The 27,854-nt window shown below is 38.7% G+C and overlaps 1 protein-coding gene across 3 annotated transcripts in view; it reads left to right on the plus strand.

Annotated features, from left to right (window-relative positions):
* The window catches only part of UNC80 (unc-80 homolog, NALCN channel complex subunit), a 236,575-nt gene that overhangs the window by 30,084 nt on the left and 178,637 nt on the right, over positions 1–27,854 (plus strand). For 2 of the 3 annotated variants that reach the window (XM_061204567.1, XM_061204557.1), the window contains exons 8-15: positions 9,009–9,270; positions 10,242–10,376; positions 12,407–12,623; positions 13,591–13,731; positions 14,696–14,964; positions 16,314–16,682; positions 23,006–23,152; positions 27,309–27,456. In XM_061204567.1, coding sequence (XP_061060550.1) covers positions 9,009–9,270; positions 10,242–10,376; positions 12,407–12,623; positions 13,591–13,731; positions 14,696–14,964; positions 16,314–16,682; positions 23,006–23,152; positions 27,309–27,456 — 1,688 coding nt within the window. The remainder of the gene's footprint in view (positions 1–9,008; positions 9,271–10,241; positions 10,377–12,406; positions 12,624–13,590; positions 13,732–14,695; positions 14,965–16,313; positions 16,683–23,005; positions 23,153–27,308; positions 27,457–27,854) is intronic. The other variant, XM_061204576.1, reaches the window with a different exon arrangement.

Here is a 27,854-nt window from a genome sequence, read left to right on the forward strand (position 1 = left end):
AACATTACAAGCACCCCAGCCTGGTAGATCATATAACACCTAATTAATTTTTGTTAAATGAATATACGTACTAGCATTTATTTGCCTATTCTCCTTTGGCTGACTTTGAGAATGTTCTCTAGGTTTCTACTGTAACAAAATTGCTACAATAAAAATTCTTGTGCATGTCTCCTTGTGTACAAGGGTTTCTCTAAGGTAGAAATTCTGGATCATAAGGCAGGGACACTGTAAAATTTACGAGATATCACCAAATTGCACCCTGAAAGGGTTTACCAGCAGTGTATGAGCGTTCCCGTGTATTTGCACCCTCAGCATTTCTTACTGTCTTCAGGCTTCTATAGTCTCACAGATCTGATGGGTGTGAGGTGATATCTCATTGTGGTCTAAGTCTACATTTCCTTGATTATTCACGAAGTAGAGTATCTTTTTATGTTTATTCTCTCTTTAGGTTTTCTTTCTGGTGAAATTTCCTTCCATACCCTTTGCTCCATTTGAGCTATTTGTCTTTTTCTTACTGATTTATAAGCATTCTTTATGATTGAGAAGAATAATCCTTTGTAGGCTAAATACATTGCAATTATCTTTTACATTTCGTAGACTTTTCACTTTATGTTTTTTAATAGACATTTTACATTTGAAATAGTCAAATTTATCAATACTCTCTTAAAATAGTTGGGAATGTTATCTTCTTTAAGAATCCTTTCATATTGGTTATAAATATTTTCTCCTTAGTTTTCTTCTGTTTTGCCTTTGCTATGTCTCCAGTTCATCTAAAGTTGGGTTTTTTTGCTACATGGTGGTATGAAATAGGGATTTGGTTTCTCCACATGAATAACTCATTTTTTCCCTCAGCATTTCTTGAACAGTTATTTTCCTGCAGATTTGTAACTTTATTGAGTATCAGTGTCAGTATCCACATATGTGAGTGTATGATTTTGGGGCTCTCCATTCTGTTGCATCTCCCTATTTGCCTGATTCTACCCATATTCTACAGTCTTATTATTATAACTCTTTTCTAATTTTTGTTACTGACTTTAATAAATTAATAATAAATTTTATAGAAGGTTTTGTGCATCTATTAAGAAAATCATGTGGACATGTTCTCCTCTAATCTTTTTAGGTAGTAAATTAATAGATTTTCTAATAATAAACCATCCTTAAATTCCTGGGGAAAACCCAATTTGTGCATTGCTGGATGTAGTTTGTTAAAATTTTATTATTTTTACATTGTGCTCATAAATGAGTGTGGCTTTTGGTTTTCCTTTCCTGTTCTGTTCTTGTCTGGTTTCAGTAGCAAATTTATAATAGCCTCATGAAAAGAATGTTCCCTCTTTTTTCTGTCTTTGGAACACTTTGTATAAAACTAGAAATACCTGTTTCCTTAATGTTTAATGAAATTTGGCTGTAAACCTTCTGGGCTTGATATAGTTTTAAAATAAATTTTATTTACCACAGTTCAATTTTTAAAGGTGGTGGGTCTATTTAGGTTTTAATTTCTTCTTGAATCAGTTTTGTTGGATAACTATGTGTTCATCTAGGTATTCAAATGAATACCAAATGGGATTAAATTGGTTGGATAACTATGTGTTCATCTAGGTATTCAAATGAATACCTAATGGGATTAAAATTGTTATTTTAATCCCATTGTTCATAGTATTTTCTCTTATTTCTGAAACCATGACCATATCTAGTTATGTCTGCTTTTTCTGTGATAGTATTTTGATCATACTTTTTACTACATTTCTTGATTAATTTTTATTAGTTTTATCAAAGAAATAACATTTGTTTTTGTTAATCCTATCTACCTTTGTTTAATATTTCATTAGTATATGCTCCTTTCTTTTTTTTAATAAATTTATATTTTTATTTATTTTTGGCTGCTTTGGGTCCCTGTTGCTGTGTGCGGGCTTTCTCCAGTTGCGGCGAGCGGGGGCCACTCTTTCATTGTGGTGCGCGGGCTTCTCATTGCGGTGGCCTCTCCCGTTGCGGAGCACGGGCTGTAGGCATGCAGGCTTCAGTAGTTGTGGCTCACGGGACTAGTTGCTCTGCGGCATGTGGGATCCTCCCGGACCAGGGCTCGAACCCGTGTCCCCTGCATTGGAAGGCGGACTCCCAACCACTGCACCACCAGGGAAGCCCTATGCTCCTATTTTATCTTTCTTTTATTCTGTACTATTTGGGGTTTTATTTACTTTTTTTTTAACCTATTGAAGTAGATGCTTACTTCATTATTTTTCACTTCATTATGTTTCCTTTATCCTGCTATAAGCATGTAGATCTCTAAATGTTCCTCTCATTCCACTTTATCTGTATCTCAAATGTTTTCATATGTGGAATCATTATCATTCCATGTAATATTTTAAAAATTCTAATTGTAACTTTTTATTTGACCCATGAGTTACTTCAAAGTGTATTTCTAAATTTGCTAACTGATTAGAGCTTTTCTTTTTGCTATTAGTTTCTACTGGAATTCAACTATGGTTAGAGTACTAGGTTTATGTGTGATGTTGAGTTTTCAGTTTCTTTTGAGACTTCATTTGTAAACACTGCAAGGTACAATAAAATAATGTTAAGTGTGTTATTCAGATCTCCTATATTCTTACTAATCTTTGTATGCTTGGTCTACTATTTGCTAGAAAATGTGTGTTAAAATACTACTACTATTATTTATTTGTCTATTTTCCCCTTACAAGTCTCTCAGGTTTTGCTTTAAGCATTTGGTAGCATTCTTGTTAGGTATGTACAATATATGTTTAGAATTAGCATAGCTTCCTAAGTTTTTCTTTTAACATTATGGTGACAATCTTTATATCTAATAATACTTTTACCTCAAATTTTATTTTTTACTATTGCTACACCAACTTCCTTTTAGTTATATTTGCATATCTATACCCATTCTCTCCCTTCCTAAATTTCTGTGCCCTCAACTTTTAGGATTTTCTTTTGTAATTAGCATGTGACTAAACCTTGTTTTTTAAATCCAATGTGAACATTCTTGTCTTTTATCCCATGAATGTATTCAGTATTTATTTTGATAACTGCCATTTTGGATTTATATTTTCCATTTTATTTTATTTTGTGCTTTTTATGTACTCTGCTTTTTATGTTTCTTTTTTCTCTTCTGCTCTGCCTGTTAACTGATTGAGTTTTCTCCAATCTCCTTTTTTCTTCTACTGGAAGGAAATTTTCTATTATATGGCTACCATTGAAAGTGTAACATGGATATTTATCTGTTGAAAGTCAGAATTAAATAAAATCCCAATGTTTCAGCTCTGCCTTATTATATATTTATATACACTTGTGAAAACATCACCAAAATCAAGATAATGGACATACCCCTCACCCTTTAAGGTTTCTTTGTGCCTTTTGTAATTTTTCCCCTTCTGCACCCCACTCTTTCCTCATTCATAGGCAACCGCTGCCCTGCTTTCTGTCACTATAGATTAGTTTGCAGTTTTCCAGAATTTCATATAAGTGAAAACATACTCTTTTTACTCCGTGTAATTATTGAATATATTAATAGTTCTCTTCTTTTTATTGCTGAGTAATATTCTGTCAAATGGATATACCACAGTTTGCTTATCCACTCACCTGTTGATGTGCATTTGTGTTGTTTTAAGTTTGGGGCAATTACATTCTTATAAAGTCCTCCTCCACTCCAAGATCATAAAAAAAAAATAGCCAAAATTTTTTCTAGTATTATTATAGTTTTAGATTTTTGCATTTAAATCTTAATCTATCTTGATTTTATTTGGTGATAAAATATGCTAATTAAGAAAGGTTAAATTAAATTTTTTTCTGAGGAGTAAGTCAATTATGCCAATATTATTGACTAATATATTCTTTGAACTAATTTGATTCATGACTTTTTTTATATATTAAATTCTTGTAAATATTTAAATCTTTTGTAGCTCCACATTTTATACCACTGAACTTTTGTTTAAACTCTTGGCTAAATATTATTGTTGTAAAACACAGATTAATATCTGGCAATTTATACTCTTTATACTTCCTGTTAAACCTTTCTTGATTACTCCCAAACTTTTTTTCATCCATCCAGTTAAATTTCAGAACAGTCTTATTGATTTATAAAAGATAAATCCCTTTAGAATTTTGGTTAGAATTTGTGATATTGTGATTTATAAAAAGAAATATATGATATTTGGTCTTTGTCCTTGTTTCTGGTACAAAGATCCTACAACCCTTAGAGTTTCCTAAGTGATGACAGGAGCAAAGGTGTCTTTTGTTATGTTAATGAGGTGACTTTTGGACAGCATCTAAGGTTAAGGGCTGGCTGCCAGGAGAACTAATCACGTGATTACAGGGTTGGAAATTTTAGCCTCACCCTTGACCTCCCAAAAGGGGAGACAGACTGGAGGTTGAATTAGTTGCCAATGGCCAGTGATTTAATCAATCGTGCCTATGTAATGAAGCCTCCATAAAAACCCAAAAGAGAGGATTCAGAGAGCTTCCAGGCTGGTGAACACATGGAAGTGCTGGGACAGTGGCGAGCCTGGAGAAGGCATGAAAGCTCCGTGCCCTTTCCCCATACCTTGCCTTATGCATCTCTTCTGTCTGGCTGTTCTTGAGTTATATCCTTTTATAATAAACTGATAATCTAGTGAGTACATGAGTTTCCTGAATGCTGTTAGCCTCTCTAGTGAATTAATTAAACCCAAGGAGGGGACCATGGGAACATCTGATTTGTAGCCAGTCATGCAGAAGTACAGGTAACAACCTGGACTTGCAGCTGGAAGCTGAAGTCCTGGGGCAGGGGTCGTGGGACCCTCCAATCTATAGCTAGTAGGTCAGAAGCACTGGTAACAGCCTGGACTTGTGACTAGTGCCTGAAGTGGAGTGGGAGCAGTCTTGTAGCACTGGACCCTTAACCTGTAGAATCTGACATTATCTCCAGGTAGGAGGTGTCAGAACTGAGTTATATTGTAGGACATCCAGTCGGTGTCCAGAGAATTGTTGGTGATGTGGGAAACACTTCCTTCCTACCTCCACACGCTGAAACTGGGTACAGAACACAAAAGAGAATTACATTAAACTTATGGATTCCACCTATAAAGAGTGGAAATCTTTATAGAATTGAGTATTTATTCCAATGATTATAGTTTGTCTTTTTGTTTATTAAGATTTTTTAAAATGTTCTACAGTACTGTTTATGGTGGTTTCCAAGTGTCACCAGCTTCTTGTATTACCATTCTCTTTTAGTTTGTGGGTTGATGTTCTAGGCTAACTTGTTTAGTGCCTGTGCAATCTTTCCTAATATATCCTGATACTGATTATTTTTTTTCAGTGGTTTGTAAACCATAATATAGGACAATGATCAAATCTTATGTTGAGTGTTAGATATTCCCTACCTAAACTGATACCAATTGATGTTAAATTGATCTTTCTTTCCCTTACTTTTTGGAGTGGGTGTTTATCTTCAGTTTGTTAGGTCAAATATTATTTAAATTTGAATGTATTAATAAGTTATGTACGTGGGCTTCTCATTGCAGTGGCTTCTCTTGTTGCGGAACACGGGCTCTAGGTGCACAGGCTTGAGTAGTTGCAGCATGTGGGCTCAGTAGTTGTGGCACGTGGGCTGCAGAGCGTGCGAGCTTCAGTAGTTATGGCATGCAGACTCAGTAGTTGCGGCGTATAGGCTTAGTTGCTCCACAGCATGTGGGATCTTCCCAAACCAGGGATCGAACCCATTTCCCCTGAATTTTCAGGCAGATTCTTAACCACTGTGCCACCAGGGAAATCCTGAAAAGGCCTTTCTTATTTACATTTTCAAAATGTTTATTGCTTGTATGTACAGCAGCCATTGATTTCACCATCTTTGTTTTGAATCCATTTCTGAAGTTTATCAGTTTATTCAAATAAATGAAGACAAGCAATAAGCGTGTAAAAAAAATAGAATATAATTTCAAGTCATGCCACGTGCTATGAAGAAAATTAGAACAAGATGAAGAGATGAATAGTGGGAGAGTGAAGCCATTTCCCATAATGGTTAGGAAAGACCTCTCTGAAAAGATGACATTGGAACAGAACCCAGATAAAGCTTAGGTCATAAGGATAGAAATTTCCACATAGAGAAAAGCTCTGAAGCAGGCAAAAGTGTGATGTATTCAGGGGTGGTAAGAAGGTCAGTGTGAGTAGAGCACAACTACCAGATGTATCCAGATGGGTCCCATCAGGAAGGAGAAACCACACAGTAATTTGAACAGTGCAAGTTTAATATAGTGAATTATTAAGTATAACAGAGGATTGGGGGATTGGGGTAATGAGGGACCAGCTAGTAAGAAGTAAAGAGAATTCTAAAGAATATAGAAATAGCAGATATAATGGAGCAGTCACCGACTTTGAAGCTCAGACACAACACCCAAGGAAGAAGCCCCTCCAGGACTGAGATCCAGACCTTGTTGGAGAGGACGGAGTCACACCTCACTGAATGGCAGAGAAGTCCGCGTGGTGCTGTATCAGGGGAACTTGCTGGAAATCTGCCCTCTGGAACTTGTCAGAAATCCACTCTCTAGGGTGCTAGGGAAAGCTGTTCATGGGGGGGCCTCTTAGTAGAGGCACTTTGCTACAGAACTTCCTGAAACGGGACGTGCCAGGGCAGCTGTTGGCCACTGGGTGCTGCCGGCCACTGATCACGGTAGGAGCTGGGCACAGGAAGAGCTGTGAGTGCGGCAGGGGCCCGGTGCTAGAAAAAGCACCCAGGCTGCAGACGCTGCACGCTGGGGAAGCCGTGTGCGCTGCAGGAGCTCAGCCCTGGACACACACAGACGCGACGGGAGCCTGGTACCGGAGAAGCTGCACACAGTGCAGGGGTGTGCCAAGCAAGTCCATCAGAACCAGGAAGCAGAATTCTTTCCTCTTGCAATACCTCTTCCATTCCCTCTACTGACAACGCTTAACATCGTGCCAACTGTCAACAGAAAAATATTTAAAGGACCCGAATCCATTTTCACAGAGCAAGAAAAAAGATGAATTTGGAGTTAAGAGGCAAAAATAAATAACTGGCACACCAGTGCAAGCATGATAATGAGGTTAGAGTGATAGACACAGCCAGATTATGCAGGCCATGTTGGCCACTGTAAACAGCTTGCATTTTATTTTAAGATTTTTATTTAAAAGTCTATTGGAGGGGTTTGAGCAGAGGAGTGGAGAAACGAGAGAGGAAGCAGTAAGACTAGGAAGAAGTAACTGCAGTAAAGCCTAATGGGACATGTTGGGGTCTGTGGAGCTGATGCAAACTGGTTGGAAGGAGAATCTATGGGACTTCCTGATGGATTAAAAGTTGCCATGCTGTTGATGTCCAAAGCGTATTCTAGCTCCCTGTAAGAGGGATAAACTCTAACATTCCATACATAGGAACTTATATGAAGAGACGCTTTCTACCATCAGTTGACTGCCCACTCGGTTAAATAATTAGTATCGTAGCAACTTATGTGGTTGAATTGTAACTTATACTTAGTTTGCTACTTCAATTAAAATATTCAAGAATATTAGACTACAAGATAACATCAACGGTCACAACCATCGTGTACATAGACAGTCACCCCTCCACATGCCAGACAATGCTAACGAGAGTAGAGAGGAGAAAGGGCATCACGTGCTTTGGTAGGGGAGCAGAAAGGCTATGAAAATGATTCACAGGGCCCCAGACCTGGTCGGGATTTGTATATCTGAACTTTTTACTGCACCCACAATAAGAAATATGTTTTACTCATGACTCACGGCAAGTATGTAAAGTGAAACAGAAGTATCACCAACCATACAAATCCTTACTCCATTTGTTGCATTTTGATAGTTTTTATTCTAGTTAACATTTTAATAATAGTCATATCCTTTTGAATTAATTTCTTGAACCAGTAATGAGTCATAACCTCCAATTCAAAAAGTATGTGCCTAGTAAATTAAGGAGAACCTCTCCTTCTCACTCTCAGTGGCTGCCTTTTTTTTTTTTTTTTTTTTTCTGAAGCTCTTCCTGTGTGGCTGGCACCATTTGCTAGTTGATAGCAGGGTATAAAATTTTCTCTTTTGCATGATTTAATTCAGGAAGAAATTATGCTGGGGGTTAATTTCAGATTTTAGATTTAAGATTCCATCTTTGGATTCCAGAAGTTCTAAGTTTATAATTTGTCATGTATTGTCTATCATTCTCACCAGACCATACGTTCCTCAAGGTGAGGAAGTTGAACTTACTTACCTTCCTATCCCCTAAGATACCTGAGATGCTGAGTAATTGCTTAAAACTAATTTGTAGTGCAATTAAGTTGAACATTAAATAATGAATGTATTGTGTGTTTCAACTGAATAATAGAATTCCAGAATTCTGAGATTTTTTTAAAAATTAGTTTTGCTGTCTTATATGGATATATGACTTTAGAATTTTCAAAATGATTTCATTTTCCTCAGAGTATAACTTCTGTTTGTTTAGCACTTTGCAGTTTCCTTGGCTCCTTTACATAATATTATCAAACTGAAATTAAAATATCCCAATGAAGTACACAAATATTATGCCCATTTCTATCAAGGTACAAGTCAACCTGAAAGCTTAGCAAAAAGAAACATCATGATCTGAACCGCATCTGTTTTTATAGACTCTCATCGGTGTCCACCACCCAAATTACTCACCAGCTATACCAACTGCATGATTCTCCCCCACCGACTTAAAACTCATGATTTTTAAGAAAATCCTTGCCTTCGTAGGCATTGTTCGCTCTGACTGAAATGCTGATCTGCTCTCCTGACCCATCCTCAACTTTGCCTGTATAATTGCTACCTATCCTTCAAAACTCTCTCAAATGTCTCTACTTCTAGGTAGTATCTAGCAAAAGCAAAATGAGTGAGACCAGTTAGGAGGACAATAGAGTAAACCAGACAAGAGATAAGTGAATGAATAAATGACCAAATGAGAAAAGCAGAGCTATAAGCTACGTTGTGCCTCCCCTTGGAATGTATGACTGCCAGGATAATCATGTTCTTTCTGCCATTGGGAACAGGGTCTCTCTCGTGATTCCTCCGTGCCAAAGGTCCCGCTATGCCACCTACTTTGACGTTGCTGTTCTTCGCTGCCTACTCCAGCCCCATTGGTCTGAGGAGGGCACTCAGTGGTCTCTGATGTACTATCTACAAAGGCTGAGACACATGTTGGAAGAGAAGCCAGAAAAGCCCACAGAGCCGGATATTCCTCTCCTGCCCAGACCCAGAAGTAGCTCCATGGTGGCGGCAGCTCCCTCACTAGTGAACACACACAAAACCCAAGTAAGAGAAACTTGGTCCATTATCATTTGAACCAACAACTTCAGCCATAACAGATTCTTTTTTTCTTCTGTGCATCCAGCTCTTATTTATCCCAGTGCTGACTGTTGGATTGGTGGGTTACTCTGATGCTATTTTCCATCTTTTACTGCTGGATCCTTTTGCTGTTCTTTAGCATTTAATTGACCATTGAAAGAGGTGCTATCTAAATGCCTCTTACACACAGTTATCTAGAGTAAGCCTCTGTTGATCCAGAATAATGGAAAATGGATCCTCTGGCTAATCAAAATGCTAGTTAATCGAGAGTTTTCACATATAAGTGTCAATTAATGATATTACAAAATGCATGACACTAGCATTTTACTGAACGTGATTTAACCTCCTTTGGCATAGCTCAACATTTTCCAGTGCCTCAATGTCATCATTAGCAATATCATTTTTTGATATATAGTCTTGTTCTTTATTATAGATGTTTGGAGGAATAAACTGAATGTGCACTGATGACATCCCCCTGAAAATCACTTTTTGATAAATGAAAGTCCTAATACCAGCTTGAATACTTGTTCTTTTCATCTTTTTCATCAATACCACATATTGAAAATGTAGAGAAAAGTACGATTCACTGTGTGTTCCAGTTGTTTGGGCTTACTGAAATGTGATTTGGCTGCGTCTAAAAGACGTCTGCATATTCTGAAAATAAACAGGAGCAATATCAGAATGAAAAGGAAATATGCTCTGTTTTAGTAATAGATGATTCTGCCCAAAGTGAATATCTCCTCTGGTGAATCATTAGATGTAAAAACACTTTTTTTTTTTTTAATAGAAGGAGAAAAAGAGATACCTGTCCCCTCCTTATTTTCTTAGCTTTCCTAAATCTGGAACTTTGTAGTCTCACTGTTGAAATTCCAAACAGAAGTTACAATTAATATGAAATATATCTCTAAGTCCTTGATCATTAATCTACCTTTATTAAGGATCTCACCATGAAGTGTAATGAAGAGGAAAAATCTCTCAGCTCTGAGGCTTTTTCCAAAGTTTCATTGACCAACCTACGTAGGCCTGCAGTCCCGGATCTTTCTTCAGACCTTGGCATGAACATTTTTAAGAAGGTGAGTAGAACCATTTATGGTCTTTGCATTTTGGTAATAAAAAAAAAAAAATACACAGTGGGGCATGAGGTGCTTCTGATCATGCTGCAGAGTTGGGTGGGATGGTGAAGGGACTTCAGAACAGAGGTCCACTCTCAATTATAGCACTGGCTGGCAGCATGACCTTGGGCAGCATGACCTTGGGCAAGTCCCTCCTTGTGCATGAGTACTTCCCATTCTACATGTTATGTGGGGTTGTTACAGAACTCAGTCCTGATGATGTGTGTGAAGTGCTTTTAGTAGTGTGGTTATGGAGATGGTTGTAGTAGCAGTAATGGTAACTTACATTTGTATGGCTCATTCTCATTTTACCTAGCACTTTATATAAATAATTCTCATTTAATCCAATGAGATTTTTATTCTCCACAATTTATACCTAAGAAACTGAGTCTTACTGCAGTTCTTAAAGTGATGGAATCATTGTGGAACATTTATTCTTGAAGTCATCTCTATTTTAAAGGCAACAGACAAAGCAAGCTTTGTTAATAAAGTAGTAAATCCTTCTAACTGACCCCTAGGTTTACGACCATCACTTCTCTTTGTGAATGACAGTGTAGGTTTCCATTCAACAAACATTTATTGAACATCCATAAGAAGCTAGAACCATAAAGGTGGGAAATTAAAGGTGGAGTCTTTGTGCAAATAAACTGACTTGGGAGTCAATTGACTGGGGTTCAAATTCCAGCCCTACCACTTTCTACCCATGTGATACTGGCAAAATGATATTGGTTTCTTCATCTATAAATGGGTACATAATATACTTACCTCAAAAGGTTATGAGGATTGAGGTAATGCATGTAAAGTCTTTATTGTGCCTGGTACTTAGCAAGTACTCAATAGATGTTAATTATTATTCTCAAAAAAAAAAAAAAAAAAAAAGAAATGAAATGAGACTGAGCCTTAAAAACCTTATGTAGTCTTTGAAAGGTTGAGTCCAAACTCAAAACTAGGTCTTCTAACTAAATAATTCATGCTCTTATGAATCCACACTTCACCTCTCTATAAGTGAATGGAGCTAATCAAATAGAAAATAATATGTGTAGAATAATATATGTGTGATAGCTTATTTTTCTCTTTTGCAAAATGACTGGTTTATGTCAATGAAACACAGACTTAACAACCTATCTATGAACTCAGAGTGTTGCTACACAAGTAGTCCTCTGCCTTCATTGATGATGCAGTAATAAGCAATGGCTGTAGTTTTTCTAAAAATGTTATTCAGTGTGGGCAAAAGAGGTTTTCCGTACTGGCTGCACATGAGAATCTCTGCAGAACTTTAAAAAATTCAAGTGCCCAGGCCTGACCCCAGACCTATTAAGTCACAATTGTTAAAGGTTAGGCCCAGACATCGATATATTTTAAAAGATTTCCAAGCAATTCTAAACTCTTAGTTATACTGGACCTTGAACTTATTAGACTGGTAGGAGTAATAAAGTTGCCTCTCCTTATGGACAGAGGCACACATTTGAAGTTGTTTGGCTGAAACAATGTATCTCAGTCTGGAGAAATGGAACAGAAAAAGACTGGCTGGTCCAAGTGATGACCCAGGGATCCTATACTCTAACCCAGGGTTTCTCAAGTTTTACCAAGCATCAGAATCACCTACAGGGCTTATTAAAACACATTGCTGGCTTCCCCTTTTGGGTTTCTGATCCAGTATGTCTGGGGTTGAACCTGAAAATTTGCATTTCTGACAGTTTCCCAGGCACTGATGCTGCTGGTCTAGGAACTACACTTTGAGAACCACTCCTCAAACCCAACCCAGCAAAAAAACCCCCAGGAAATACATTATCTTTTCCTTAGTTTCCTTCACTCTTTTGACACATTGTAGAAATTTCTTCCATCTCTATTGGATGACATTCAGTGACTTTCCAGGTCTCCTTTTCCTGAAACATTTCCTGTATTTTACCCCAGATCATGGAGCCCTTTGGGAAGCAAACTGTAACCTTGCTTTTGCCCTGTGCCTGACCCTTCATCTCTCATTTCTGTAGTTCAAGAGCCGCAAAGAAGACAGAGAGAGAAAAGGTTCCATCCCATTCCACCACGCGGGGAAGAGGCGGCCTCGGAGAATGGGAGTGCCATTCATGCTGCATGAGGACCACCTGGATGTGTCCCCCACCTGCAGCGCATTCTCCTTCGGAAGTTTCTCTGGGCTTGGAGAAGACAGGCGAGGCATGGAAAAAGGAGGCTGGCAAACCACCATTTTAGGTGACCACAAGGACCTTCCAAAGTAGGGCAGAGCTTCAGTGACCTGTTTAGAAATCTGGATCTAGGGCTCCCAGGGAAATCTGTATCTTTCTTGAATAGTTTAGTCAAGGAATTTGGGCCCAAATACAGGCTCCCCAGGACCAAAATAATGCTGTGTCTTCATAGCCAAAGAAATGCAGATAATTGAATTATGCAGCAATCCTCTATAATTAGACAGGTCACAGCCCTATTTCTTAGATCATTCTATAGTTCAATGAATTTATTTTATTGAAGTATAGTTGATATACAATATTGTGTTAATTTCTTCTGTACAGCAAAGTGACTCAGATATATATATATAGATATAGATATAGATTCTTTTTCATATTCGTTTCCATTATGATTTGTCACAGGATATTGACTATAGTTCCCTGTGCTGTACAGTAGGATGTTGTTTATCTGTCCTATATATAATAGTTTGCCTCTGCTAATCCCCAATTCCCATTCCTTCTCTCCCCTACCCCACCCCCCTCCACCTTGACAACCGCAAGTTTGTTCTCTATATTAGATCATTCTTGATGTGGACACATGGCCTTAGAGGGTTCTGTGCATTAACTTTCACTGTGAATCCAAAGACAGACTTCTCTTTAACTCAGATATTAAAAAAGGAAGATGTAAAGAAAAGAAAAAGGAGCTTTTTTTTTTCTTTCTGGATGTCATATTAAGAAGGCCAGCTTAAAAGCAAGAGCTGACAGCTAGCGGGGACCTAACAGATGGTTTCTGACATTTGGCTTAGATTGGGGCTGACCTTATCACAGGCAGCATCATCAATCATCTCGACCCTGAATGTTCCCAAGGCAAGCTAGTCGGCTGTGCCTCACATACTGCCTAATATCCCCTCACTATCACTGCTGTCCTTTGGACAGACAGAATCTTGGCAGAATCTTCAGATTTTCAAACCCTCTTGTGTTGCTCTTGTCCATCTCAGGGAAATTTACCCGGCGGGGCAGCTCAGACGCGGCCACTGAGATGGAGAGCCTGAGCGGCAGGCACTCCCACTCTCATCACACGCTGGTGAGTGACCTGCCGGACCACTCCAACAGCCATGGGGAAAACACCGTCAAGGAAGGTGGGTTGGAGGCGGCCCCTGCAGGTGGGCGTCCAGGTTCTGTTTCCTGTTTTTACTCCATGTTCCATTTTCATTGTAATCTGGCTCCGTGTGCTTTTTGAAAAATTGCATTCATGTATTATATTGCTTGATAATTTACTTGTGAGCCATTCTTAAAATTTCCTTAGTAGCAAGAGCTATTGGATAGCACGCTATGAACACCATGCCTCTCAGGGAAAGCAAGGGCAAGCCATTCATAGTTGTTTTCAAAAGAGCATAGACCTACAGGGCTAGGAGAAACTTGAGGGCATCTATGATGTCCCTCTGAAGGGCTTGTCCACTTTCTGTGGGAGGAAAGTCCCTGCCTTCCAAGACCACCTATTCCCTTTCCAGACAGCTGCTATTTTGTGCTTTATGTGGAGCAAATGTGTGTCTCTGGATGGGATCCAAGATGGGGGTTTCTTATTCTGTGCTCTTAACCTATGAGCATAAATTTAGTCCCTCTTTTCCCTGGACTGTACTTCAAGTATTTGATGACATCTATTAGTTACCACCACAAATTTATGTTCCATTATTCTTAAGCAAAGGAGAAAAAGAATCTTTCTTGTTTGCTGTTACCTAAATATACTAGATAAAACCAAATATTTTAACAGCTATTTACTTGTGGGGAATACTTCAACCAAACTAGTTTAGCTATACCAGTAGGGTCTGTCATCTAACAGTGAGTAAAATGCACCTGTTAGACAAAAAATTCTAGCCTGGGTCTCAAGGAAGCCAGTTAAGAATTCACATTTTCTATAACCTTCATTGTTTATCAGCTATTACATGACTTAACATCATGGGAGTTGAGAATAGCTTTGAGACTATTAGTCAAATATCTGCTAATGCTGTGATCGTGGTCATGATTTAAATAGTAGTATAACTGTCTAACATGATGTCGTACGTTAATATGGGGAAAACTAAGACATTGCTTTTCTTTTTTTAGTGCGATCCCAGATCTCCACTATCACAGTTGCAACCTTCAATACCACATTGGCGTCATTCAACGTAGGCTATGCAGACTTTTTCAGTGAGCATATGAGGAAGCTCTGCAACCAGGTGCCTATACCTGAGATGCCACATGAACCCCTGGCATGTGCAAACCTGCCTCGAAGCCTCACAGACTCCTGCATAAACTACAGCTACTTGGAAGACACAGAACATATTGATGGGACCAATAACTTTGTCCACAAGAATGGCATGCTTGATCTTTCTGTAAGGAGCAAGAATTTTTCTTACTGAAGCTTGAAAGATATTGAATCTTTGGCCCAGTTTTTACAGTGTTGGATAAAATGTGCATATAAATTCTTAGAAATGTTGAGCCTTTAAATGAAAAAGCTACCCTTTTAAAAAAAAATATTTATTTATTTATTTGGTTGTGCTGGGTCTTAGTTGCGGCAGGCAGGCTCCTTAGTTGCGGCTCGCCAGCTCCTTAGTTGAGGCACATGGCCTCCTTAGTTTTGGCATACACGTGGGATCTAGTTCTCTGACTAGGGATCGAACCCCGGCCCCCTGCATTGGGAGTGTGGAGTCTTAACCACTGTGCCACCAGGGAAGTCCCTGAAAAAGCTACCCTTTTTAAAAAAATTTCACAAGTGTATCACCCATCTTAGATGCACCTTTTCTTTTCTTTTTTTTCTTAAGCATTACATTAGATTTGATCTGATCTCAGAATATTTTTATAATCTAAAAACATTAGTGAATCCTGAATACACGTAGTAAATATATGTGTGTGTGTGTGTGTGTGTGTGTGTGTGTGTGTGCGCGTGCGCGCGCTAAGTCCTTCTTTCCTAGAATGGAAGTAAAAAATTCTCAGTTTGTTTCCTTTTGTTATATAAGCAGCATGACTATAAACCACCCATATAGCAGGAGAAAATGAATAGAAGTCCATTAAAACATTTAAACCTGCATTCTCAAGAATGCCTGTCTTGATTATGGTTATTAGCATATGAAAGGGTTGTTATATTTTACAAATATATGTCACACAATTTTTTATTTCACATTAGGGAACCTGGCTCAGCAAATAATTTAAAATATTAAAATCAATAAAAGGACATAATTTAAACATGCAAATATTTTGCTTTTAAAATTGAATGTAGATAATGATGCAATTGCGAATGTGCAAATGTTCCTCTATTATGTGTGTAAGGAAACCATTTCTCTTCACCCATTATTGGTAGAAAGCATTATTGGCAGGGAATTATAACACTTTGATTTTAAAAATCAGTTGAACAGGTTTCCATTTGGGCAAATAATTACTCTCCCATTAATTCATTATGTTTTATCTCCATTAACTGTCTATATTATGGCAAGTCTTAGAGTCCTTAAGTGAGATAACACACTTATACATTTTTAATTCCTTGGGTGATTTGTACTCTATATTAAGCACATACACAAGGTCCCAATGCAGCTTAATAAGATCATCTGAAAATTACCTGAATTATTTATGCTTAAGTGCATAGAACAGCCTAAAGGAAATGTATTAAATGGAATAACCAAATCTATTTAGGAAGAGGTAATTCAAGTAACTTAATCACTCTCAGTTTACTTTTGTCTTCCCCCAGGTGGTTCTGAAGGCTGTTTATCTTGTCCTTAACCATGACATCAGTTCTCGCATCTGCGATGTGGCACTGAACATTGTGGAATGCTTGCTTCAACTTGGTGTGGTGCCCTGTGTAGAAAAGAACAGAAAGAAGAGTGAAAACAAGGAAAACGTGACTGTGGAAAAAAGAGCAAGTGAGGGAACGTTCCAGTTCAAAGGAGTATCTGGAAGTTCCACCTGTGGATTTGGGGGCCCTTCAGTTAGTGGAGCTGGAGATGGAGGAGGAGAAGATGGAAGAGGTGGTAATGGAGGAGGTGGAGGAGGTGATGGAGGTGGAGGTGGAGGAGGAGGAGGTGGCCCCTATGAGAAGAACGATAAGAACCAAGAGAAGGTATGTCTGAACCACCTTTTGTGTCCTCTTGAAATGTTGTTCCTGATTTCTTTCCAATTCTTGCTTGCCAGCAGTTTGTTGACTCAGAATAGCAGCTAGTCACTAGAGCAAGAAAGTGGTGAGTCTAGAAATCTCTTCATTAGGTTCTCAGCAGGCATTAGTAAAAACAGTTACGTGAAATTGTATGCTACATTCAAAAGCCATTGCCATCCAAGCAGTGTTAGAACTAATTCCCTGGTCATGTTAATTCTGCAAGAGAATATCTCAGATACACTACATTGCCATAATTCTCAGTCTGCCAACAACAGTCTCTTTCTCAAAACTTTCAGGGTCTGACCTAATGGAGTGGCATTCTAGTCTTCTCAGGCTGCCAAAACAAAATACAATAGATTGGGTGACTTAAACTACAGAAATTTATTTCTCACAGTTCTGGACTCTGAGAAGTCCAAGATCAAGGTGCCAGCAAGGTAGATTTCATTCTGAAGCATCTTCTCTTGGCTTGTAGGTGGCTGCCATTTTGCTATGTGCTCCCATGACATCTTTTTTCTATGTGCACGCAGAGAAAGAGAGAGCAAGCTCTCCAGTGTCTCTTCTTATAAGGGCACTAATCCTATTGTACCAGGACTTCACTCTCATGACCTCATTTAACCCTAAAACTTACTTCCCAAAGGCCACATCTCCAAATGCCATCACCCTGGGGGGTTAGGGCGTCAACATATGAATTTGGGGGAGACGCAAACATTTAGTCCATAATAAGCAGCATAATTTTCCTGAAAAAATTTAAATAAAGTTCTTTCTCTTGATTTAAGGAACACATTTTTAGGTAGCCTACTTCAATCACAGGTAAAGGGAAAGAAAGGGAAAATTTTTGTTTAGTTAGTTGGTTTGTTGGTGTTGGTTTGGAAGACTAGCCTTGGTTCTCTTATGTCTCAGTGTGTCACTTCCAGGTGTCTTTAGCTTTCTTATTACTGATTGTTCCTGAATTTAATTCCCTTTGACTTGACAACACCTGATTTATGATCTCAGTGCTTAACGTCAATAACTAGTTTTCCCTTTTAATTTGAATTTTAAATAAGAACTACTGCAGCTTAAACTCATATAATTTATGCTGATTTCAATTTGGGGTTTTAGTTGGAAAATGCTATTAAGGAATTGAAATCAACAAGAGATTTGAATCTCTAACAGGTGACAATCTACACATCAGGCCAAGTGTTTAGAAGTATAAGATTTCACTGTACAGAGTTCTACCACCTATATATTATCTAGAATATAAATTGTTATTTTCTTGTAGGCTATCAGGTTTTTACATCTGAATAAGTGTTCCAGTGCTCTTTCCTCTTTTATATTTTTTTCTCCATCTCTTTCCAGTCCTACCCGATGCATGTTTAATGTGCATTTATCATCTCTGTTTCTTCCCTGATTGTCTACTCTCATTTTTCCCAATATTTGTGGACTCTGATCTAATTATTCCTGCCCCAATATTCTTAGGTTCCTGAACCTAAGCTTTTCTTTAGGATTTCTTCTCCTGCCTCAATCATGTATATGTTTTCCAATTCTTTTTTTTTTTTTTTTTTTTTTTTTTAAAAACATCTTTATTGAAGTATAATTGCTTTACAATGGTGTGCTAGCTTCTGCTTTACAACAAAGTGAATCAGTTACACATATACATATGTTGCCATATCTCTTCCCTCTTGCATCTCCCTCCCTCCCACCCTCCCTATCCCACCCCTCTAGGTGGTCACAAAGCACCGAGCTGATCTCCCTGTGCTATGCGGCTGCTTCCCACTAGTTATCTATTTTACATTTGGTAGTGTATATATGTCCATGACACTCTCTCACCCTGTCACATCTCACCCCTCCCCCTCCCCATATCCTCAAGTCCATTCTCTAGTAGGTCTGTGTCTTTATTCCCATCTTGCCACTAGGTTCTTCATGACCTCTTTTTTTTTTTTTCCCTTAGATTCCATATATATGTGTTAGCATACTGTATTTGTTTTTCTCTTTCTGACTTACTTCACTCTGTATGACAGACTCTAACTCCATCCACCTCATTACAAACACCTCCATTTCATTTCTTTTTATGGCTGAGTAATATTCCATTGTATATATGTGCCACATCTTCTTTATCCATTCATCCGATGATGGACACCTAGGTTGCTTCCATGTCCTGGCTATTGTAAACAGAGCTGCAATGAATATTTTGGTACATGACTCTTTCTGAATTATGGTTTTCTCAGGGTATATGCCCAGTAGTGGGATTGCTGGGTCATATGGTAGTTCTATTTTTAGTTTTTTAAGGAACCTCCATACTGTTCTCCATAGTGGCTGTATCAATTTACATTCCCACCAACAGTGCAAGAGTGTTCCCTTTTCTCCACACCCTCTCCAGCATTTATTGTTTCTAGATTTTTTGATGATGGCCATTCTGACCGGTGTGAGATGATACCTCATTGTAGTTTTGATTTGCATTTCTCTAATGATTAATGATGTTGAGCATTCTTTCATGTGTCTGTTGGCAATCTGTATCTCTTCTTTGGAGAAATGTCTATTTAGGTCTTCTGCCCATTTTTGGATTGGGTTGTTTGTTTTTTTGTTATTGAGCTGCATGAGCTGCTTGTAAATCTTGGAGATTAATCCTTTGTCTGTTGCTTCATTTGCAAATATTTTCTCCCATTCTGAGGGTTGTCTTTTGGTCTTGTTTATGGTTTCCTTTGCTGTGCAAAAGCTTTTAAGTTTCATTAGGTCCCATGTTTTCCAATTCTAATAGAATCTTCTGGTACTTAAGGTTCCCAACTTCTTACGTTCCCAGACATCACTGAGGACAATCCACGGATCCTCAGATCTCACTGTAGATGAAAATTATCTAAATGATGATATAGATCACAAGGGATTTGATACTGAATCCTAAGATCTAAGGAGTTATTCAATCAACAGTTATGTAGGAATTAGCAAACAAATACAAGTTATAAGGACCAAATTTATAAACACAGCAAACAGTGAGATTCTTAAATTTTCAATTATTTAACCTGTCAATTTAGGTGGCCACTCAAAGAGAGAATAGTGTTATGTCATTATGTCATAATATTCAGGGGAAAATAGAAAGAAAAAAATTAAAGTTGTGAAATTTTGATAAGCTCTTATCAGTAAAGCTTAGATATTCCCTAAATTGATGAGGGCTTTGTTATGTTTATGAGGATCTCTGAAGTTCATTATTAGAATTTTGTTTCTCTTTTTTGTTTTTAGCTCAAAAATTTCACCCAAGTAGTGGGGATTTTTTTTGTTTTTGTTTTTTAATATTTATTTATTTGGTTGCACCAGGTCTTAGTTGTGGCAGGCATGCTCCTTAGTTGCAGCTCCCGGGCTCCTTAGTTGCGGCACGTGGGCTCCTTAGTTGTGGCATACAAACTCTTAGTTGCGGCATGCATGTGGGATCTAGTTCCCCAACCAGGGATCGAACCCAAGCCCCCTGCATTGGGAGCACGGAGTCTTATCCACTGCGCTACCAGGGAAGTCCCTCTAGTAGTGTTTTCATCTACTTTCTTATTAAAGAACTGCAAGTCTCTTGCCTATTTAAAATCTAGATATCATACTAGAAACTTGATAATATAAATGCTACTTTAACCAAAACTATCACTTGATCAGGATGGGATTTTACAAAGTCAGATAATGTGTTCTCCAAAACAGCCACCAAAGATACAAATGTTTTGTAGTTAGTTCTGCAAAATAATATTCTTCGTAATGCAGAGAATTTATAAAATCATACCTGACCGTAGGTCAGATGCATTGTACTTGTGAGTCACACAGGTCTGTTCTGCCTCTATCCCATCTGTTATTTTCAGTGGAATCAGGAGGTTTATCTAATTTTGCAACCTAGTAATGCCAGGAGCATGCGGGAATTGATTAATTCAGAAAGGAAGATCTAATTTCCATTTCTATATTTGCCACTAACTGGTATTGAGAGCTTGAAATGTTATTTAATATCTGTCCTGATTTCTGCCTGTAGCTGGATACAACTTTCTGAATGTCTTCTACTAGAGGAGCCAAAATCCCAAGGACATCTGAAGGTCCAAAGAAATACAAATAGATATTTACAAAAAGCTTTTGGAGCTAGGAATTTGCTTTAAAGGAACCTATGATATCAATAGTTTTTAAATGTATGTAAGTCAGTCTTCCAAATCAGCCCTTACCCAGGGTGACCTTTGGCTGTGCAGGCTGTGTACTCCACAAGGGCTCTCGGCTCAGGAGTCCAGACAGGACTGAAATCCAGTCTGAGCTCTGCTCACCAAGCTGTTTACCCAAGGGCTGCAGCTACTGAGAGGATTCACCTTTTTCTAATTCATCCACCCAGAGGAGTGCCTTTTCTAATTTGCGCAATGTTGCCCCCAATGGATAGCAGTGCCCCACACCTAGAAATAATAATTAACACTGGTTTTGCTATTATTACATGCCTTTCCTGTTTTGCCTCACAAACTCTGTGAAATACATATTTTTATGATTCCTATTTTGTAGGGCACAGAGTGGCTACGTAGCTTGCCCAAGGTTATGGAGCTAAGATTTGAATTTAAAACATTTCTGAATTTGATATGTATGTACGTATGCATGTATAAATAAATAAATGTATGTATCTGTGTGTGTGTATGTTTGTATGTATGTATGTTTGAGTCTTCCATTTACAAGCATCTGAGCTGTAGAGTTCGCAAGAAACAGACTCAGACAAGGAGATATGCGCACAGGAGGTTTCCTGGGGTGTCTGCTCAGGATCAACATCTGTGGGGTGCAAAAGAAGCAGGATGGGGCAGAGAGAGAAGTTGAATTGCAGTGTAGTTGTAACAGAGACTTCAGCCCATCACACAGGGAGCTCCAGAGATGGGATGGCTCTTCAAAGTAATCCCCAGGTGAAGTAAGGGAGCCCACTTTATTCCACACACCTCCCCACACACACTCTTTATACTCTTGACCAGCCATTGGAGGCAGACTGCTTCCAGGAGGAGAGCATAACCTGGGTCAAGGCAGGTCTCTTTAGCTAAGAGTAATGCCTGGAGAGGGACTCACCTGAGAGCTATCATCCACCAATACTCCCAGCAGCTCAGAGAATGAATGTTCAGTTCTGAAGGGGGCATCTCTGGAGTCCAGCACCACATCCACTACATGAGCATTTGGTTAAAGAAAAGGACCAATTATATAACATTAGGGGAGCAGAGAGCCTACCCCATCACATAATGAACAGCACATGATGTCTAGATAACCCCCATCCCTTTCACACCCTCCCTGCATTTGAGTATGCTTTCTACGTGGGTGGCCCCAAAGTTTATGTATCAACCTGAGCATATGAAGATGGAAAAGGCCTTCACAATTTACAGAGCAATTCTTATCCATTATTTCATTTGTTTGGCACGGTAAGCTGATGAAGTAGGAAGGGAAGCTATTAGGATCCTCGATTCACAGGTGAGAAAACTAAAGCACAAAGAGATTAGTTCATTTACCTAATGTCATATGCAATTAAGGAACGGGAGCTGGACTCTCAGGTCTGCAGTGGCTGTGCTGACAGCAGAAAGTAGCTAGAAGGACTGAGGAATGTTGGAGCTTCCTGAAGGTAATGGCACTCCCACGCTGGGATCTGCATCATTCCTTAGCAACAGCTTCCTTATGCTTCTTTGGAAATAATTCAAGGAAGTTCATTTTTCTGGAAGCTATGTTCTTCACTAAGAACAAGGATTAAATGAGTCAAGAGAGAGGATGATAACACTTCTCACAATTCACCTCGGGAGGGCTTCCGATTTAGCCTCAAACAAAGAACCATGCTGAATATTTACAAATTTTTTGGTATATTCTCTCTTTGCTTGTGCATGAATATTACAATATAGCGAAGGTATAAAATTAGAAAAATCCTTTGAAAATGTCAAATTGCCACATGATTTCATAGTTTCAGACTTTGATCAGTTCCAGAAATTTAGCAATAATCCTTGCTTGGTGATATTAGCAGAAGCCTGCGGATGAGGGTACCTTCTGGAAACAGCTACTTGCCTTCATCACTGACAGTCCACACTGTCTCTCTCTAGATAGTTATTCTGATAGTCTAACGAGGATATGAAAGCATGTCTTCTAATAAAGAGGTCTGCATTCATATCCTGTAGCACTAGAGTTCTAGAGTTTTGAAAAGTTAGCTTGCCTGTGGAGCCCTTGACGATTCTATTTCCCAAATTGCAGGGGCTTGCTGCAAAACGTATAAACTTGGTTTAATAATAAAATAGAGTCTTAGCAGCAAAAGAACCTTAGTGACTAAATGAACAGAATCTTCTTTCTTTCTCGTTCATGGGTACTAGGATGAAAGTACGCCTGTAAGCAACCATAGGCTTGCTCTAACCATGCTCATCAAAATAGTGAAGTCTCTGGGATGTGCCTATGGTTGCGGAGAAGGACACCGAGGGCTCTCTGGGGATCGTCTGAGACACCAGGTATTCCGGGAGAATGTAAGAGAACTAAAGTAGATTCCATTTCCTCTTCGTCTTCCTCTTCCCTCCCTCCAAATTAGGGATGAGTCCTTTGACAATGAGGGTCAGTGTTCCCTGAAGAATACTGTATTTTGTAAGGGTAATTAATGCTGTCTTAAGGTGGGAGGATTCCCACAAGATATCTCAAGACATCTAAAACCCAGGCTTAGGATAGTTTAATTGGGAAAACCACTTCTGCCTCCTGCCTGGGCAGGCCAACTCCCAATTGGTAAAAGAGTGTATAATTGGAACATGTGAATTAGAGTTTGAAAGAACATTGCAAAGATGAATACATTTAGCAAGCTTCTGATAGTCCGTGGCAAATAACTTTTTAATCACCTGCCTGGGTACTATGGAAGCATATGTTATATTAGAAAAAGGGATCAAACTTTAGGACTTGGTTTCTTGTTCTTAGATATGGAAAATGGCCCTTATTGGGACAAAATAGGACTACAAAAGTAGCCAGTCATTTTCTGGCTGCTTTGTTTGAGAATGAACCTTGACTACTAAATATTTGAGATCATATCCCTTTGAACTGTGTGAAACTTGAAACTCTGCGCTCAGGCTTGCAAAGCATAATTCTGTAATGGAACATGGAAATGTAATTCCAGCTCATTTTCATTTGCCTCCACTGATGACTACTCTTCACTTAAGACTTGAGCAATAACCCACCTCCACAACAAGTCCAAACTGCAACAGTTGCCCTCATACATACTTTTGAACTGAAATAATAAGAAAATATTCCCTTAAAAATAAGGGGTCGATGCAAATTTGAGACCAGGAAACCCTTTGGCATATCTTAGCAGAGTTTTAGGATCATGTCAAAGTCTAATGCCAGCCCATTTTTCCTTGGTATTAGGTTTTGTCGTGAAATGTTCACACAGCCTTAGCATGCTGGGTTACTTTCCTAATCTACAATCTACCTATCTATCTATCTGTATATCATTCTCTTTCTTTTATATTCTATTGTGTTGTATTATATTAATTATTTGCATGTGGGAGTTTTATTCATAGTAATTAACTTCTAAATTCTGAAACTTGAAAACTTTGACCAAGATCTAGATTTTGAGGCCCCAAATTTTAAGAAATCAAAATAATAAGTAATAAGACAGTAGAAAGCTGACATTGCCCCCATCTCTGCACATGTGTATGTGATTTTTGATCTTTGATTTTTATTCTATCACAGTATGAATAAATGCCTTCAAGGCTGAAACCACATCACTCCTCATGCAGAAAACTAATTCTATGAAATCAAACATCAAAATATAAAAAGAAGTGTCATGCTGCAGTTGGAGGTATAAACTCATTCTGATAGCAGAACGTGTCTTTCTAGAATTGGAGAAGGTAGGACTAGTTGGATCAGAAACCACTTGAGAGGCTGTTGTTACTGCTTAATCACCATGTGTTCTTTTCTCAAGAGTACTGAATATTTCCTGTCAGGATGTCCAGTTTTCTACCTGCCTTCTCAACTTTGTTGATTTACATGGCAATACCTCCATTCTCTAGTAGCCCAGTTCAGTACTCACTATAGGGATTATACTCGCTTGTCCGTGCTTAGTAAACACGTTGTCCGAGAGAGAAATTTGAGAAATTTTCCCTGGGAATGTCTAATTCAAGAAGCTAGATATTTCCAGATTTCTCTGGCATTGGATTATCAAAAGTTACTTAACTTTTATTATATTAAAGATATTTCTTACCTCTACTAGATCAGGTCCTCTATACTTTTATTTTTTTAACAAACAGATTATTATTGCAACGATGTTCATCAAAGTGCCTAGCAATTCCAGCATGTTTCCTGGAATAGTCTAATCTTTAGCTTGTAGTCCCAAATTATTGAAAGGGAATTCACTCTTTATATCTCTTGGAGAAGTTTAAAATATTCATTCAGAATCAAAATATGTGTGGTTTGATATTCTGATTCTTGCTTGAACTTCTGATTGAACTCATTCAGACGTTCTAATAGCCTCTAAAGAGCAGATTTGAAACAATGCCTTTTTTTGGTGTATTTTAAAGAGAAGCAAGAAGTATTTTATAGGCTTCATTTTATAGCAAGAATCATATATTTTATAAGAAAAGAAGCTTGCTTTAGAGCTAGCAACGAGTAACCTCTGGTTGACACCAATTTCCCAATCTTCTATGACCGAGTAAAGGAAAAATGGGAAAAAAAAAAAATCAATCCACCTGACTTTGTGATACAGATGGAGAGACTATAACAAGGTCACACCAGGATGCCTATTGCTAATTACAAGTTTCAACCTTTTATAATCTTCCTTTTTCCTCTCGAGTTTTCCAAGAATCTTTCTCTGGGCCTTGATTTGTCAAAATGGTCATGTAACTTAAATTTTCTTCTGGGCCACCCTTAAGGCCCACCAATAAGTCCCAATTCTCAGGGACTGCTTTCTCGGGGATCTAACTTCCTTGCTTCTGTCTGATTGTCCAAATTTCTCTATCCTCCTTTAAGGTTGTCCTCACCCAGGCACCCCTCCCTTCTTTTTTTTTTTTTTTAATTTATTTATTTTTGTCTGCATTGGGTCTTCGTTGCTGCCCACGGGCTTTCTCTAGTTGCGGCGAGCAGGGGCTACTCTTCGTTGTGGTGCGCAGGCTTCTCATTGCGGTGGCTTCTCTTGTTGCAGAGCATGGACTCTAGGCGCGTGGGCTTCAGTAGTTGTGGCGTGCAGGCTCAGTAGTTGTGGCTCGCAGGCTCTAGAGCACAGGCTCAGTAGTTGTGGCACACGGGCTTAGTTGCTCCACGGTATGTGGGATCTTCCCAGACCAGGGCTTGAACCCGTGTCCCCTGCATTGGCAAGCAGATTCTTAACCACTGCGCCCCCAGGGAAGTCCCCTCCCATCTTGATCTTTAACTTTTTCCCCTCAACCCAGAGTTCTCTCTTATCATTTTCCCATTTCATTCCATTGTTAAGGACTTTCTTTTTTATGATGATCTTGTTCTCCACAAGATATCAACTAATCTCTATTACTGGTCATCTTAAATCTTTTTTCAAAGTAAGTGTTATCTAGATACATTTTCCCCAACAATCACTATCTAAACTATTCATGTGACTATTATATCATCGGAGAAATAACCACTATGAGGAGGTAAGACCCTGGCTTCTAATTTTGGCTCTGCTGTGAAACTTGGTGTATCAACTTGGGCAAAGTTCTTGACTTCTTTGAGTCTCAGTTTCTTCCACTGTAATATAGGGAAACTCTTCAAATCACAGAGAAGGTGTGAAGGTCAAATGTCGTTATGCACTTACAAGCAGGAAACACATTTTAAACAGCAAAGCACTGCACAAATGTGATTTTTCTCTCAATAGTAAGAGAGGGTTAGGGAGCCCCCTAAGGGTCTCAGATAGTATTAGCGCATTCTGTCTGTGGCCTTCTCCAACCAATGAATGTGATTTTGTTTGTTCTGATGGTGGGGATTACTTCCTTTTTCTTTGCTAGATGGCAAAATTATTTGCTGGATCATAAGAAATATATTTTTAAGTAGCAGGGCCTAGTGAATGGTCAATTGCTTTTCATATCCTGAAGACCAACTTCTATTTAAATACCAAGCTTCCACATTCAGAAGCAGACACAAAAATCAACAAACTAGACTTGCCTTTATTTTATGCCTCTTTCATGTTTCAAAGATCCTTTCCTCCTGACCATATAAGAGGACACTGGACAAGCACTTCCTACAGCCCCTCACACCATCCATTAAATCTACTTAAATTCAAGATAGCTGAGCATGGGAGTGGCCTGCTCCTTCCCATGAAACAAACCCTTTGAGGTTTTCTAAACCTTGATGACCAATCCTATCACCTACCTAAATTTTACGCTTTAAATTTTTTCATTGAGATCTTAAAATCTTGATCTTGGCAAAAATACTGAGCTCTTTCTGGGACAGCATTAGCCCCTAGTTTGGGGTTTTTCCTGAGGAGCAGCCCTTCTCAAAGTCATCTACCTAGTACTGCTCAGCCTGTCTCTGCCCACTGCATTCTCAGATGAGAGGGGCTGGCAGGGTTGGTGGGCACCAGCCAGCAGGGATGGATGGAAGCTTTTGCCTTTTGAGGGCTTCTGTCGCAAACCACTGGTATCCCTAGCTTAAGCTGGTACCTGTGACTTCTTCACTTTTCTTCCTTCCTTGCAGGCCCAGAACTGCCTCACTAAGTTATACAAGCTAGATAAGATGCAGTTCCGACAAACCATGAGGGATTATGTGAACAAGGACTCTCTCAATAACGTAGTGGACTTCTTGCATGCCTTGCTAGGATTTTGTATGGAGCCGGTCACTGACAGTAAGTAAAGCTGCACCGAGTTCCAGGAGAACTCGCTGGGAGGTGAAGCAGGTAGCGTTTCAGAGACACCCTAAATTTCTAGGGATAGAATGGAGAGGAAAAGATATCTGTTTGTGTGTGCATCGTGTGTGTAATAAAATATAAACATGAGAAGCTTGTACATCATCTTTGACACATTTTGGAGGCTTGTGTATATGTATACATATATCCCCTCTGTTTTGGATTTCCTTCCCAGTTAGGTCACCACAGAGCACTGAGTAGAGTTCCCTGTGCTATACAGTAGGTTCTCATTAGTTATCTATTTTATACATAGTAGTGTATATATGTCAATCCCAACCTCCCAATTCATCCCACTCCCCCTTTTATTTGTGATCAGTCTTTTCCGTTTCCAGTGCTGG

Source organism: Eubalaena glacialis, chromosome 1 (assembly GCF_028564815.1).
Source record: "Eubalaena glacialis isolate mEubGla1 chromosome 1, mEubGla1.1.hap2.+ XY, whole genome shotgun sequence".
Taxonomy (NCBI): domain Eukaryota; kingdom Metazoa; phylum Chordata; class Mammalia; order Artiodactyla; family Balaenidae; genus Eubalaena; species Eubalaena glacialis.